Raw genomic sequence first — 15,479 nt, 5'->3', positions numbered from 1 at the left:
GAGATTAGCCAAGTCTCCTAGAGGTTCAACATATCTTATAAACACATTAAGGCACATAACTAACCCACCATACAACATCTAAGAGTTGTGAGCAAATGTGTGGAGCTTTCTTTCTCTCCCACACACATAGCTTGGAGAGGCAAGAATAGCCTCACTATTTAAGTTAACCATTCTAATCTTCCACAAGCAAGGTGGGACTAAAGTCTTGCACTACTAGCTCCATCATGCACACATATGAGCCTTTGAGATTTATTTAGAATTTCTGAATTTCATAATGGGCCAAGCCCAAAATTCCATCATAAAGGAATGGAATTTTCACCATAAAATTTAAGGCTCGAATAAATTTAGGGTTAGTTGGATCCATGCCACTACAACTTCTTGAAGTTGGATTTCATGTTGAAATTCATGCCATTGAGTGGTATGATTTTCAACGTGAAACCCAAATTCACGGAGTTGTAGTGGCATGAATCGAATTTTCCCATAAATTTACGGAGTTCAATTCAAATGATATAAATAACATTGCATGCTCAAAAATCTAATATGATGCACGGAAGTGCACGGGAATAGTGCTATGAAGTTTGGGATGTTATTAGTATAGTGGGTTTGATCAAGATTTACTGCAATGAAACTACTTAAACTCAAGCTAGCCAGTTTACTTACAAGTGGTTTTGTTGATCTTTTTTCATCCTGACTTCGTATATCTGAAGACGATCCGATCTCGTCTTTAAAAATGTTTCAGAATATAAAGCGGAGGGCTTCGGTATCTTATGCCAGCTAATTAAGACAGTTCTCGTGCCCTACACGTTCTATTATTGTACTCCGTATGAGATCTCATGCCAACAAGATATATATAAATTTCGCGCCACATGCATAGCGCACCTTGCCATGCACATGATCACGCATCTATGGAGCTCTTTTAAAATTAAACCAGGCAGCTGCAATTTCAACTGAGAACTACGTTGGCGACGTGGCTCATCATTTATGATTATATATTTATATTTGTCCTAGTTTGACTAACGCATATATAGTTTAATTTTATGAGACTCTGGTTAATTTTGTGACATAGATCTCAAGGATAAATAACAAGCTATAAATATTCGCTTTGTCAACTGCAAGGGAAGCAGCTGCGCAAATATATAGGACCAGTCCCGCACGTCTACCCACGGCTGCGAGAAGCTAGCGATGGCGGTGTCGTCGGCGATGCTGCGGCGTTGGACACCATCGCCGTGCCCGACGACTTCGCTCAACGTCGGCGGCGAGCACGAGACCGGCCACGGGGTTTTCCTCACCTGGCGGGATGTTTCGGTGACGGCTGTCGACGAGAATGGGAGGCACAAGCAGATTCTCGACCGGATCACCGGCTGCGCCCGCCCCGGCCAAGTGCTGGCTCTCATGGGAGCCTCCGGCAGCGGCAAGACCACGCTTCTCGACACCCTGTCCGGTAACGCAGAAACAATCTTTCGTTTATTCCGTTCATTGTGTAATCAGGATCTCGGTTACGAAGTTTCCCTCTATTTCTTGGAAGTAGAAAACTTGGAGCAGGTGAGATCATCAGTATTCCTATTCCCCATTGAATTAATGCAAATGTAGGTCGACTCGGGGTAGACATGAATGGCACAGGCGACATCTTGATCAATGGCCGGCGGAAAAGGCTTTCTTACGGCACCTTGGTAAGACATTCCATTCCTTCTTGTAATCTGATGAGAAGTGATGACACACCATAATTCTCTAGTAGTATTTCATTTTGCATATACGCAGAGCTGCCGGATTGCAGCATGATGAGTGTTATCGCAGGCCTATGTAACCCAAGAGAACACGCTGATGACCACGCTGACGGTGAGCGAAGCCATCCGCTACTCGGCGCTGCTCCAGCTGCCGGGCTCCATGCCGCTGGCCAAGAAGCTGACGCGCGCCGACCGCGCCATCTGGGAGATGGGGCTGGGCGCGGTGGCCAGCTCGCGGATCGGCGGCCGGGTGTGCAAGGGCATCAGCGGCGGGGAGAGGAAGCGGGTGAGCATCTGCATGGAGCTGCTCGCGTCGCCGCGCCTGCTCTTCCTCGACGAGCCCACCAGCGGGCTCGATAGCGCCGCTGCGTACCATGTCTTGGCGCACATCGCCAGGCTCGCGAGGACCACGGGGACAACGGTGGTCGCCGCCGTTCACCAGCCGAGCACGGAGGTGTTCGACCTCTTCCATGGGCTCTGCCTGCTTGCGAATGGGAGGATGGTGTACTTTGGGCCAACTCCTGAGGCAGCTGAGGTTAGTACGGTCTTTTAACCGGTTTGATTTTTTTTAAAAAAAATAAGTCTCGTGCACTCCTCATTTGCTAAGCCTTAGAAATTGACAAATACTAAATACTTCAGAGTCGTGCCCAGTATCAAAATACCTAACCGTTACTATTTCATAGATTACCACGTAATTAATGACAAATAGTTTCGTATAATCAAGTCGGAATGTGACAAACAATCATTCTATACATTTTTTTTTGGGAAGACAGTTCCTTTAGAATTTATTTGAATCAATAACATAGGGAAGGCCTGGGAGTACAAACATGTCCGCGTTTCGGATCACCGGCTAGTAAATTTGTTTACGCGTCACAGGATCGGATGGTAGTAAAGTAAAGACAAGGTTTTATACTGGATCGGGCGGAACGTCCCAACGTCCAGTTCGAGCTCTCGTGCTCTTGTACTCAAATGTTTGCAGTAGGGGTACAAACGGGCGAGAGAGAGGGAGCAAGGATCTCAAGTCTTTAGTTGTGCGTGTGTGTGTGGCGAGTGCGGGAGTGGGAATGTTCGGATCCCCTGCAAAGGGTGCGCCCTCCCCCTTTTATAGCCCAAGGGGTGAGGATTTACACTGAGAGAGAGAGAGTGGGGATCTGGCGACTCCCGACCCTGCTTGATGACTCAACGGTGGGTCCTGTTGACTTATCTTGACTTGAGTTGTTGGGGACGTCCAGTCCGTACGTTCTGACACAAAATCTATCGTAGCGTCGTGGAGACAGGATTTCTGCCTGCCAGCCGGATTCCAGCCTGGCTGCCGCGTCCTCCATTTGTGGGGCATGGCTCTTAGTCCCGTCATGACATGGCGGAGTGGCCAGACCGTGCCTCCTCCTGAATCGGCGCGAGCTTACCTGTCACTCACTCCGTCTCCGTACAGGAGTGGAGGGCGGTCATGTCCCTGACTTTTTGGGTCCACTCCGGCAGCCAGCCTTTATCCGGGATCTCTCCCGATATCCAGGAGAGCCATGATTACGGGCTGTGTGGGCCCTCCTACGCGAGGGTCGGGCGAGGTGGAACCCCTCTGCGTGAGGGTCGAGCGAGGCGGAACCCTCCCACAGAGGTCGGTCAAGACAGGCCCCCCTTCTGTGGGGGTCGGGCGTTTGAGTGAGACGGCGGCCTCCCAAGGGGAGTGGGCCGTTCCCTCCACCCATGGGCCTTCCGATCTATTGGTTGTCATGTTGGGCCTCGGTTGTTCCGTATTGCTTGGTTATTACTTGGCCTAACACACCTTAACGGACTATGTTTGGGATACCCGTTATCCTTATCTCCAACAAAACACCTACATTTTCTAGTGACTATTCCTAAAATGGAGTCCAAACTAGGGCCTTGTTTAGATGCAAAAACTTTTGGATGTAAAATAATGTAGCACTTTCATTTGTATTTGGTAATTAATGTCTCATCATGGATTAACTAGGCTCAAAAGATTCGTCTCGCAAATTACAGATAAACTGTGTAATTAGTTATTTCGTTTAGCTACATTTAATACTTCATGCATGTATTGAAAAAATCGATGTGATGGGAATCTTGTAAAGTTTTGGAATTTCGAAGGAAACTAAACAAGGCCTAGGTAGTAGGCTAAACAACATATTTATTATTTTTAAAAGAGTAAAGGCCAATCCACCCTCAAATTTATCTCTAAGTTTAAAAAGAACATGAACTCCAAACACAGAAATATTTATTGAACTCCAAAGGCAATTCAAAGTGGTTTCCAAGGTATTTTGCTGACATGGCGATGGCATGCGGGTCCTAGGCGTAGGATTTCAGTTCAGATTATTACTTTTGTGACGTCCAACACTGGCCCCGGCAAGCTCTTTTTCCCTCTAGCGAATGCCCCGTCCCTTCCTTCCCTTTCTCAAATCGACTTCTTGTTTTCTCATTTTTTCCATCCTTTGCGGCGGTGGGCAGTGGCCGGTGGCGGAGACTGACTTCGGTTGATGCACAACTCATTACTGGATGGTTGATGCATAAGTTCCTCTTGCAGTTACTTCTTCACGCTCAAGAACCATATCTCCAATGAGAACCTCAACTCACTCATCTCCGTCTCCATCAATGATGAGGACCTTGTCGACAATTATACAACCACCTCATCCCCTCATCCTCCAGCGGCTAATGCACATGCACCTCCTAAATCAAACTTTTCCTCCTCCCCACCAAATATCAATCCTCGTCTAGCTCAGATCCCTCCATGATGATTCCCTGGTTCGTCGATGCCCTACATCCCCATCTCTGGCTCTCTCGATAGCATCACAAGGGGATATCCATCCACTAGCACCTCCCTCAACTGCCTCCTCTGTCTTGAGGCTCAACTCGACTCCATTCAAAGACATCCTCTATGGTTACTCAACAGAGACATCCTTGAAAGTCATCTGAGCCTAGGCGGTGATGGAAATTCATCTCATTCGCTTGTTACTTCTCAATTGATTGAATTATGTTACATGAATTCAATTTGTCATCAAGATTGGTTTTGTGGGTTCTGTTGCTTTTGGATGGGAGTATCAAACTCGGCCATGCAGGTAAGAATTTCTTGTTCGACTCGACCTCCTCAACGGTCGGAGGACTGCCAATTGGATGTTGGCGTCGTTCAGACATTAAGCAGAACACACAAATTAAAGAAGGGGGTTTGCAGGTGGGGCCAATGTAACTGAAGTAGCAAAACATTGAGTTGGAATCTGGCATGTGGGACTGACATGCCACATATATCCCATGCCAGAGGGGGGGTTGGTAATCGGAACGGTTTCGAGAGTTTCAAGTAGCAAGGATCTCGGGGGTGCTCAAACTGAAAGACAAGTTTTAGGGCAAAATGGGTCTTCAATCTTTTTAGAATGCATAATGTAGCAATCAGTACTATTGTTTTGTTCAATATATGTTGCGGACACAACTTTTTGTTGTCCTTCAGTGCTGATGGTTTTCCTTATCTCTCTACAATGTTGTAGTTCTTCACAGCCAATGGCTTTCCTTGTCCCTTGAGGAGGAATCCTTCTGATCACTACCTACGAATTATAAACAAAGATTTTGATGAGGTATACACCTTCTCTGACTCCTAATTCGTTTATTGGAATGGTTATAATATCTAGAAATTAAAAATTGTTAATACGTATACATTTTGTCTAGCATTAACGTGATTTGGTGGAACAGGAAATAAAAAACGGATCCAGTCTCAAGTCTCCAAGTGCAGCTGAAGCTATTGAAACTCTCATTAACTCTTTCAGATCTCTCCATAGTTTGGCAACCAACATTCAGACCATTGGGACAGAGAATGATGTATATATCCTTTAATTAGTTCATTCCCCCAAATAAGGTGAGCTTTTCTAAACACATAAAGAACTTTATTATTTTATTTATTTTTCACAGGTTCCGCCATTAATTAAGGAAAGGCAAGCTGGTTTCTTCATCAAATTGCTTGTGCTCATCAGAAGATCATGCGTCAATATGCACCGAGACATAGGCTACTACTGGTTGAGATTTGCAATTTTCACTTGTGTCTGCCTCTGCATTGGCAGTATTTTCTATAATATTGGCGACACTAGTATGGGATCCATCCAGGTAAGATGTATACAATTTAATATGTAGCGGAAACCATATGAGACAGAAAGAGAAAAATCAATGACTAATAACATACGCATTCCAGGCTAGAGTATCATTGATCATGTGTATAACAACAATACTGACAATGACTTCACTTGGAGGATTCCCATCTTTTGCAGAGGACATGAAGGTGTTATTCTAATGAAACTTTTCAACTGTCCGCAAGAAACTGAAATTCTGCAGCTTTTATAATAAAGAAATTTTCCTTTGGGAATTCAGGTATTTCGAAAGGAAAGGCTGAATGGGCATTATGGTGCCACTGCATTTGTGATCGCCAACACACTCTCATCAGCTCCATTCTTAGGATTAATGTGCATAATACCAGGTGCAATAATATACTACATGACTGGTCTCCAACGAGGAATGGACCATTTCATCTACTTTGTGGCAGTATTGTGGGCAAATACAATGCTAGTGGAAGGACTGATGATGACTGTTGCAGCGATGGTGCCTGATATTCTCCTTGGGGTCGCCCTTGGATCTGGAATACAAGCGCTCCTGCTGCTCAGTTGTGGATTCTTCAGGTTCCCTGATGACCTCCCAAAACCTATATGGAAGTACCCAATGTACTTCATCTCCTATCACAAGTACGGAATGCAGGGATTGTACAAGAACGAATTCCTTGGATTAGCATTTGGGGACCAACTGAATCCTAATGGACTTCTCACGGGAGGTGACCACGTACTAAAGAGATTACAAGTGGAGATGGGCTACTCTAAGTGGGTAGATCTTGCAATTTTGTGTGCAATGGTTATAATCTACCGGGCAACTTTCTTGGCTATGATAAAGCTGGCTGAGACGCGTGGACCGATCATCAAATGTCGATGTATGAAAGTTTAATGATGTTAATTTATATTTAGTGGCTAGTCAATTATGGTCACAAGTATATAACAATTGTCCTATAAATTCTTTTTAAATTAAACCAGAATTTAAATTTGATTTTGAATATGATAATTCTTCAAGGATATCATAAAATTTTGAAATTGATTGCGCATTTAGCCTACAATTTTATTATGTTATTTTACATTTGAGACCACTCCATAATTTAGTGTTGACGACCAAAATTGGCAGCCAAATAAACAGATCGTTCTAACCAGTGTGCCGAAACAGTCTAACCGACACTGTTCCCCGTAACCGGTCTAGCATGACCGACCAGTCTAACCGGTGGGTTTGACCTGTCTGACCAGTCCATGCAGAGTCCAAGTATAACTAGTGATTGTTCATAGATTTAGATATGTAAAAGGATTTCTTGCGGTACACTATAAATATAAGGGGCCACGGCCGATTGAGGATATCCAATCGATCAAAAACACAACAATACATTACTTTTGTTTATCTTTTATTGCCTTTACTTTTATCTCTAAATCCTAGCTCTTCCAATCTCATATCTGCTGTTCTTTCTTCGTCTCCGTGACGTCTGAAGGTGTTATAGGTGGCCTGCCGACTTTAGAACAACTCTACATGCACCTGCCCTGACGGGGTCTCTCCCAGGCAAGCATTTGTCAGACTTCGCCGATTCACCCCGGCGACCGGTCTGACCGATCCCCCTGACCGGTCTGACCGCTCCACGCAGGAGGCACTGCAGCGAGTTCCTCCTCACGCCGCGCGATCGTGCGCACTCATGTGTTGATCCAAAAAAGGCGTCAACACAATTTTGGCAACTCTGCTGGGAAAAGGGGAAAAAATCAATCAGCTCCCATGGCCGGTAAAATCCCTAAACCCGGTGATATTGATGCCAAAAACATCAAAAGGCCGAATTTTGAACAACTCTCGGCCGAAGATCAGAAAGCTTTCGATAAAATCAAGAAGAAGATCAGAGAGGAGAAGGAGGAGATTCGACAACAAGAGGAAGAAGTCATCAAGCACTATATGTCGCACTTCTCCATAGATCGACATGGGAGGGTCACCAAGGACAAAGACATCATCATTCCTTCTACACCTACTACAGATGCATCTGCTAAGGTAACAACCCCTGTAAGTGCAACATCTACTGGTGTTACTCTTGAGCAAGTTGAGAATTTGCTCTCTGAGCGAGATGTACGTTTAGTTAATCTGATTAGTGCTAAGTCGCGGATAGCAGCCGGCAAACAGCTTGAGATAACTGATGATACATCACCTGTTTCTATTGTTGTTCCTGCTGAAATTCCGGTCTCTCAATCATCGGCAATGTTACCAGTGAGTCAATAGTATGGAATGCCGATGCATTATTTCAGTGGTCAAACAGTAACACCAACGGATGCGATGGTGGCTCAGCAAACATATTCTGATCCGCTTACAAGCATCCCTAGTTCGGCTAACTTTCGCCAAATGTATGAGATGGAAAATTCTTCACCTCCATATTCCGCTCATGCGTATAATACACCACTAGTACCACCCCAGAGGTACTATGCCACCTATCGGTCCTATCACAGATGAGATGTTTGACCGATATGTGCAGCGTTGGCAAAATGGGCAACAACCGGTCAGACCGACCCCAACAACTGGTCAGACCGGTTCACCCCAGCTTGTCAGAGCGGTCGTATCAACCGGTCACGCAGTCCCAAACTAGCAAATTGTGTCTACCCCCATACAGCCAAATTCTTCAATTAATATTGAGAAAATACTTGATGAATGTAAGAATGATTTGGCTAAAATGATCAAGGAAAATCTTGGAGTAGATGTTAGAGGCAAAACTCAAGCTAATGAAATGTCGTATCCTATTTCTTTTAATACGGTTAATTATCCTACTGGTTTTAGGTTGCCTGAGTTTTTTAAGTTTAATGTGAAAGATAATAAAAAAGCACTATTGAACATATTAGCCAATATCTTGCCCAATTAGAAGAAGCTGGTTCTATAAGCGAATTGAAAATGCGCTTATTTTCTTTATCTTTGACTGGAACCGCTTTCTCTTAGTTTAGTTATTTGGCTCCTAACTCCATTACTTCATGGGAACAATTAGAGCATTTCATGATTATTTCTTTTCTGGAAATTATGAGCTTATATTGTCCCATTTGACATCGGCTATTCAAATGCGCGATGAGTCTGTTAATCATTACATTAGAAGATTCTGCGATACAAAAAACCGATGCTTTAATTTCAATCTTGACAAAAGTCTTAGCAGATTTATCTTTTAATGGCTTGCGATCTCTTGTTAAAGAAAAATTAGAGGGCCATGATTTTTTTTTGCTGTTAGTCAAGTGCATCAAAGAGCTTTGGCGGCAGAAAGCCGAAGCAAAGAGATTCAAGAAAGTCATAGGCATCATCGTTCCAATAGTCATGCTCTTGAGTATCATTCAGATTCTTCAGAAGATGAGTCTAAAGAGGTTTATGCCCCTGAATTTGTGTGGTCACCGAATGACAAGCCAAGTACTTGTTCTTCTTTAAAGCCGATTAAAAAATCAGAAGGAAGAGATCAAGTTTACTTCCTATGTGTCCAAGTGTGAGAGAATCTTCGATGAATTAGCAAATCTTGGAAAAATTAAGTTTTCTCACACAATTCCTTCAATAGAAGAGTTAAAGTGGGGTGCTTATTGCAAATTCTATAATATTTTTTCTCATGCTACTAATGATTACAATGTGCTTCGTAAAAAAATACAATCGGCCATAGATGAAGGAAGATTGATTCCTCCTACAATGCAAATTGACCAAAATCCTTTTCCAATGCTTATGCATGTGCTCGGTTTGAAGAATCCCAATGTATTAGTTTGGAGAAGTCAAGCCGAATCGACAATAGAAAAAAAATGTGATCAATGGAGAAGAGAGACCTGAGAAGAAGATGCTGCAGAACAAGACTTCTTGAGCTGCAACAAAGAATTCAACACTCAGGGGGCAAGACAAAGAAAAGAGGACCGACAACAAACTGACTGGTCAGACTGGTTCGTCGAGCGGTCTGACCGGTCCCTAGGGCGGTCTGACCGGTAACTAGACCGGTCTAACCGGTTGTTGACAATATTTTTTTGGCCCGTGTCAATCTGTTGGGCAAGCGGCCGATGGAGAATGGGCCAGCGCTAGATCGGAGAAGAGGAAAAAGCATATTGGGCCTTTGGGCTAGGGGAATGCATCGCAGCTGATGGAGCTATAGAAAGAACTGATGAATGAAGTTAGCAAGTAATCTTTTGGATTTGATTCTGTTTAAGTTAGGCAAGTTTCTTTCACATGTTTCAAGCTGTAATCTTGCCGTATCGGCAAGGGAGGTTAGGGTTAGGTTATAAATAGTTGACCTCCGTCATTTGTAAACTTTGATAAACCACATCCAAACAAAACATTTACATTCAATGCATCTACCTTTCTGCACGGAGGCTTCGCCCTAGTTGCACTAGCTTTTTCCCTTTATGAGTTCTTACCAGGTATGTTCCATCAATTATTGGAAAGTTCCGAGTAGAGTTGCGTAGATGGGTTCAAGTAGACGGCGCATCACTTCTTCCTCCGTCTATGCCTCTCAAAGTTATCGAGCATGTTAGATCCATCCGGTAGGGTCTAACTGTTCACTAGTTATCGAGCTCTCCAGATCCATTCTGCGGCGTCTGGTTAGCTCACCAATTATCGGTAAAAGTTAGTGATATGCTAGATTAATTTGATTCGATTAGTCTAGCTTGTTGTTGCTTTTACCACCAAGTTATCAATGTATGCTTAGATCTTGCTAGGTTGTTTTTAATCTAGTTTGTTTTATGTTTACATCATATTTATCCAGCCAAGATATGTTCTCTATTAGCTATCATCGTGTCGGATTCAACGACAGCCGATCGTGATGGGATCTAGGTGTCGCATGCAGGTTGCGCCACTATGAGTGTGGCCTGAAACCCCACGAATTGGTTGTACGATGGCCGATCTGTGCGTGCCTATCATTATCGGCTGGCTAGCCGATAACCTCCTAGAATTTAATGTCTAACTTCCTTGTTAATTGCAGGTCAAATTGACTAGCATGCCTAGCGTACTGTACGTATGCCGATTGGGTTCGGTACGTCGGAGCAAAGTAGATCTCCCCAGCCCTAGTGTCCGTGGAGTGTGAGAGTCCCCTACAGTGGGATTTTCGCATCAACACGCTTCTTGGCATGCCTGATGGGACTCGTCATCAACAGCCACGACAACATCATGTACGGCTACATCTACATGGCTGAGGTTGGCGAAACTGACGAAGCCAAAGCCGACAAAGGTAACACCCGTGCAGAAGTTCACCCCAAAATCACCATCAAGGTGGCAAAGGAGCAGCTCAATGATGATCAGAAGCAGCAGCTTGCCAAAGTTGTTGAGAATTTTGAAGACGAGTGTCTCATGAAATTTAGTATGGTCGGCAGAGGAGGCAAGGTGATACAAATAATAGTTTTCCCACGCCACGCCATATTACCATCACTGAAGATACTGTCAAGTTCCAGGAGATGTTCGACATGGCCATGCATCATGCCTTGATCAATCAACCTGAGATCATGTCGAACTCAGTTCAAAATGCAATCTACAAGATTATGTGGAACAACTAGACTCCTGGATACACAGGGCTGTGTTACTCCCAACCGGGGTCATTGGCCACCGCAGCAAGCAGAGGAACGGCGTCGGCTACAGCGGGCATTAGCTCCCAGCCACTAGGTCTACTCCCATGCCCGTACAGTCTTCTCAGCCGACAATGTCCCAATCATTTGGAACTCCGGTGCAATGGCTTCGGTATTTGCCACACCATCACCGACGATCACATCGGCGCCAAGAAATCTATTTAACACACTGCCTGGATACGTGCCAACTTCTTCCTTTGGGATGCCCCCACAGATGATGGCAGGCGTGTGGCCATAGGCTGTGAATCCTGCAGGCCAGATGGGATCCAATCAAGGTGCTTTACCGTTGCCTTAGAGATCTTTGCTGCTGGTAATGCACTAGCAGCTTCAGCAAGAGGCTGGTGGATCGTACACTTTGGTATCGGGTCCGTATCTGATAGCACCACACCTGTAGTATGATCCGTACACTATCTAGGCAACGTTGAACTCTATGGCACACATGGTGAATGAGCCAGCTCAGGGGGGCAACACATCAGCAACAATATATTCCTGAATACCAACAGCAAACGCTGACAGAGCAGCATCAAGTTCCAGTTCAGACTTTTGCGTCTCCAACTCCGCAACCGACACAACATGTGCAAGCCCAGGTACAACAACCATTTGTTTCTCACGAAGTTGCTACACCTCAAGCTGTTGACTGGTCAGCACAGATAGCCGATGTGATGAGAAATCAATTCGGTTTGAAGCTTAAAGAGCCGGCAGTCATGTATCGTAAGCCTTATCCTGAGGCTTATGATATGATTGCTTTACCATCTTGATATAGAGTGCCAGATTTTACCAAGTTCTCTAGATATATAGGATAACCTGACTACCGTGGAGCACATCAGCCGGTTCCTGATCTAGTGTTGGGACACTTCCTCAGTTGATGCTCTGAGGATTCGACTCTTTCCTATTATCTCTCTCTGGATCGGACTTTGCGCGGTTTACTTCATTACCACCCAACTCCATCATCATGTGGGCCGATTTGGAAAAACAGTTCCACAAGTACTTCTTTGCAGGAGTGCATGAGATGAAGATCACCGACCTGATGGCGATCAAGCAAAGGAATGATGAACCTGTCACCGATTATATTCAGAGGTTCAGAGACATTAGGAACAGATGCTTCAGCTTGTCTCTCAGTAATTGTCAGTTAGCTGAATTGGCATTTCAGGGATTGCTGCCTCACTTCAAAGAATAGTTCTCCTTTCATGAATTTGAGAGTCTGAGTCATCTTGCTCAGAGGCTGGCAAGTGTTAACGTCCGAACTCCGGTCCAAACACGGGCCACATTTCATAAAACAGTCAACTTCGCAAGGGATTCCTCCAATTCCAAAAATGAAGCAGAGATTGGCTTGACGAAGTGGATCAGAATGAAAGAGCCAGTTTCATGCCCGTTTGCTAAAAAGAAAAAGGAGAAGTTCAGGCCCGATGTCACAAAGGCCGACCAGATCTTTGATCTATTACTACAAGAGGGACAGATCAAATTATCCGCAAATCATATGATTCTGTCGGTCGCTGAACTAAGAAATCGCAAGTACTGCAAGTGGCACAACGTCATTCCGCATAGTACTAGCGAGTGCAGAGTATTCTGCAAGGAGATCCAGTTGGCGATTGAAGTAGGAAAGATCAAGTTCGACGCGCCAGAAAAGCCAATGAAGATCGATGGACATCCCTTCCCTACCAACATGGCAGAGGTGGTGGATCATGATGCCAACACGGGGCCAAGCTGCTGACTTCTGAACTAGCCAAGCGTTTGGGAGCCCAAGGCACGAGTATCGGCTAGCCAACTCGCGAGGGCAGGGCCGATATGAGCATGCAGAAGAAGAAAAAGATGCCTCACCGACGTGCGATGTCTCAGATGCTTATTAACAAGTATTAGTGATGGCAAGAGAAGGAAGAATGCCGGCAACAGGATCGTGCTCAGCGAGAACAAGATCACTGGCGGTGTTCATTCTGGATGCACTGCTAGAACGAAGGTTTGCGTATGCCATCAATTGATAACTTCCCTGAATGCAACAGGAACAATAGAGAGTAGTTTCCGTACAAGGAGCAGTATAATGATGGACACTATCAACAGTAGATTCATGTGGACAGATCACAGAGAAGGCACTCCTGTTCATGAACGGCTAGGAAAAAGAATTGATCCTCAAGAGCAGCTGGATGCAGAAGCTAATGCTCGAGTCTTCGATGAATCTTATGCTCGTGACCCAGATGTTCAGATAATTCACAACACATCTGAAGATCCTAAGCAATGGTGTCCAAAAGGATTACCCCAGTCTCAGAAAAGGAGATTGCAAAGGATGCACGATTGTGAGTGTCAGGAGAATGCTCTGTTGACATTTCTTAATGTCGCTACCAGGTTTTGTGTCCTCGGCAATGGCGCCAGAAATGCTTGTTGACATTTCTTAGTGTAATCACTAGGAGCGGGGGTGTTAAGCCCATCCCTAGCGACTGCACCAAGAAATGCCACTCTTGTGGTATAGTCTATATGATTACAGAAGGATCTGCAAGCACACAGATATACCATTGTAGCATTTCACTCGGAGAGTAGGGGTATCGCGATTTATATTTTCCCAAAGGATAGCAGTGGCAAAGGTATTGTACTTAACATTAATCATAACATTGTGCCTCAAGCAATAGGCAAACTCGGATAGGGGTGAGCCATGATAAAAATAAGCAAGGGTAATGTGACACAGACATACAACCACAACCAAGGAAGAAAGGAATAGAAGAAAGAAAGAACAAAAGAACGAACTAAACTACGCTACCCTATGTTAAGTTAGCTTGAGCTCAGGCTAGTGCTTCTATTCAAAGAAGAGGTTATGTTAGAACATGGTTTGGACTGCAGGTGCCAGGAAAATGGGAGTATTGTGGAGATGGTCCCGTCCTAGGTACTATTAGGGTTGTTACCTCTTTGCATGAACTCCTACACCGAACCCTAATATCGGGGAGTGCACTAATTGCAACACATCTGTTACGACGAATGGATAGGGCTGTCACTACCTGCTGTCTACCCCAGTCACACCGTGGAGAACGGTCATATCCGAAGGATTCCGCATACCCCGAGCACCACGCCCGTGTATGAAGTCACTACCTTAGCGTCCCCGGGTCTCCCACCCTTCGGATAGACAAGTAAAATGCTAGAGCAAGCCTGAAAGCACAATGAACTGATATCTATACCCGGATCATCTAGCCTAACCATATCCTTAGCTTAACTCATGAAATATGAAAGCATAGATTGATAAACTATCGAAATAGTAAATAAAGCAACCATGGAAAAGCTCTATATTATGAATAGAAAGCTAACAATTAGAATACAAAGCCATACCAAGAGCAGAGGATTTCTCGCTGACCCGAGGATGACTTGTTTCCCTAAGGAAGAACTAGCCTAGCTCCACTACCTAAGCTAAGAGCAAGCCTCCTTGGAAAAGTGGTGTGAAGTGTGTGTGGTGTGTGAGGGAGAGGGAGAGGGAGAGGGGAGGCCTATTTATACAAGTGGAGGCAAGTTTCTGCCACGAGCACATATGGAAGGTGATCAGGAGGCGTAGGGGCTATTCCTCCTCGAAGTGCACCTGAACGGGATGCCATCTGGGGTCGGCCGGCCCCACTCTGGCGTGGCTCGTCCTCATCCTCTTCTGGCATGCTGACAGGTGGGCCCTAAAACTTATCCTCTCGTGCTTATTGTGTGGCGCACCCATTTGCTCTGCTGGATGGGCCCTCCTTGTAAGTAGGTGACCCTAGTTGCGATATTCTGCATAGTCCTGTGGCGTCTGTTGTATGTTTTCGTCTTATTCTGCTCTTGCTCATCTGAAATAGACAATTTTCCAAAACAACTATGGAGCGAGGTTAGTTATAAAAAAATATGTGAGTAAGGCATATAGTTTTCTCTTATTATTGAGTCTAGTTGACGGTCAAATTTGGCACTTAAGGACCATCAACAACTGCCCCAAGCTAGCCCTTTGCTCATCCCGAGCAATGTTTCTTAGGTTGTTGATCAGGAGTTGATACAATGTTGCTTTCCTGACTTTTGCCCAAGGCACAACTAAGTGTTCTTACCTTGATTCTGAATAAGTTGGCCTTGTTCGCACCTCTTATCTTACTCCTGTGGGGCTTAT

The 15,479-nt window shown here is 44.8% G+C and overlaps 1 protein-coding gene across 1 annotated transcript; it reads left to right on the top strand.

Moving 5' to 3' along the window:
- Nucleotides 1-420: 420 nt before the first annotated feature.
- On the top strand, nt 421-6,812 carry LOC120639687 (ABC transporter G family member 1-like). Its single transcript, XM_039915565.1, has 9 exons — nt 421-452; nt 1,278-1,441; nt 1,591-1,670; nt 1,795-2,259; nt 5,213-5,299; nt 5,415-5,540; nt 5,631-5,822; nt 5,908-5,994; nt 6,084-6,812. The coding sequence occupies exons 1-9, from the start codon at nt 421-423 to the stop codon at nt 6,702-6,704; spliced, it is 1,854 nt and encodes a 617-aa protein (XP_039771499.1). The 3' UTR covers nt 6,705-6,812.
- The last annotated feature ends 8,667 nt before the right edge of the window (nt 6,813-15,479 follow it).

This window comes from Panicum virgatum, chromosome 7K (genome assembly GCF_016808335.1).
Source record: "Panicum virgatum strain AP13 chromosome 7K, P.virgatum_v5, whole genome shotgun sequence".
In the NCBI taxonomy this organism is placed as follows: Eukaryota; Viridiplantae; Streptophyta; class Magnoliopsida; order Poales; family Poaceae; genus Panicum; species Panicum virgatum.
The sequence above is the reverse complement of the archived record's forward strand: the minus strand, read 5'-3'. Positions and strand labels throughout refer to the sequence as shown.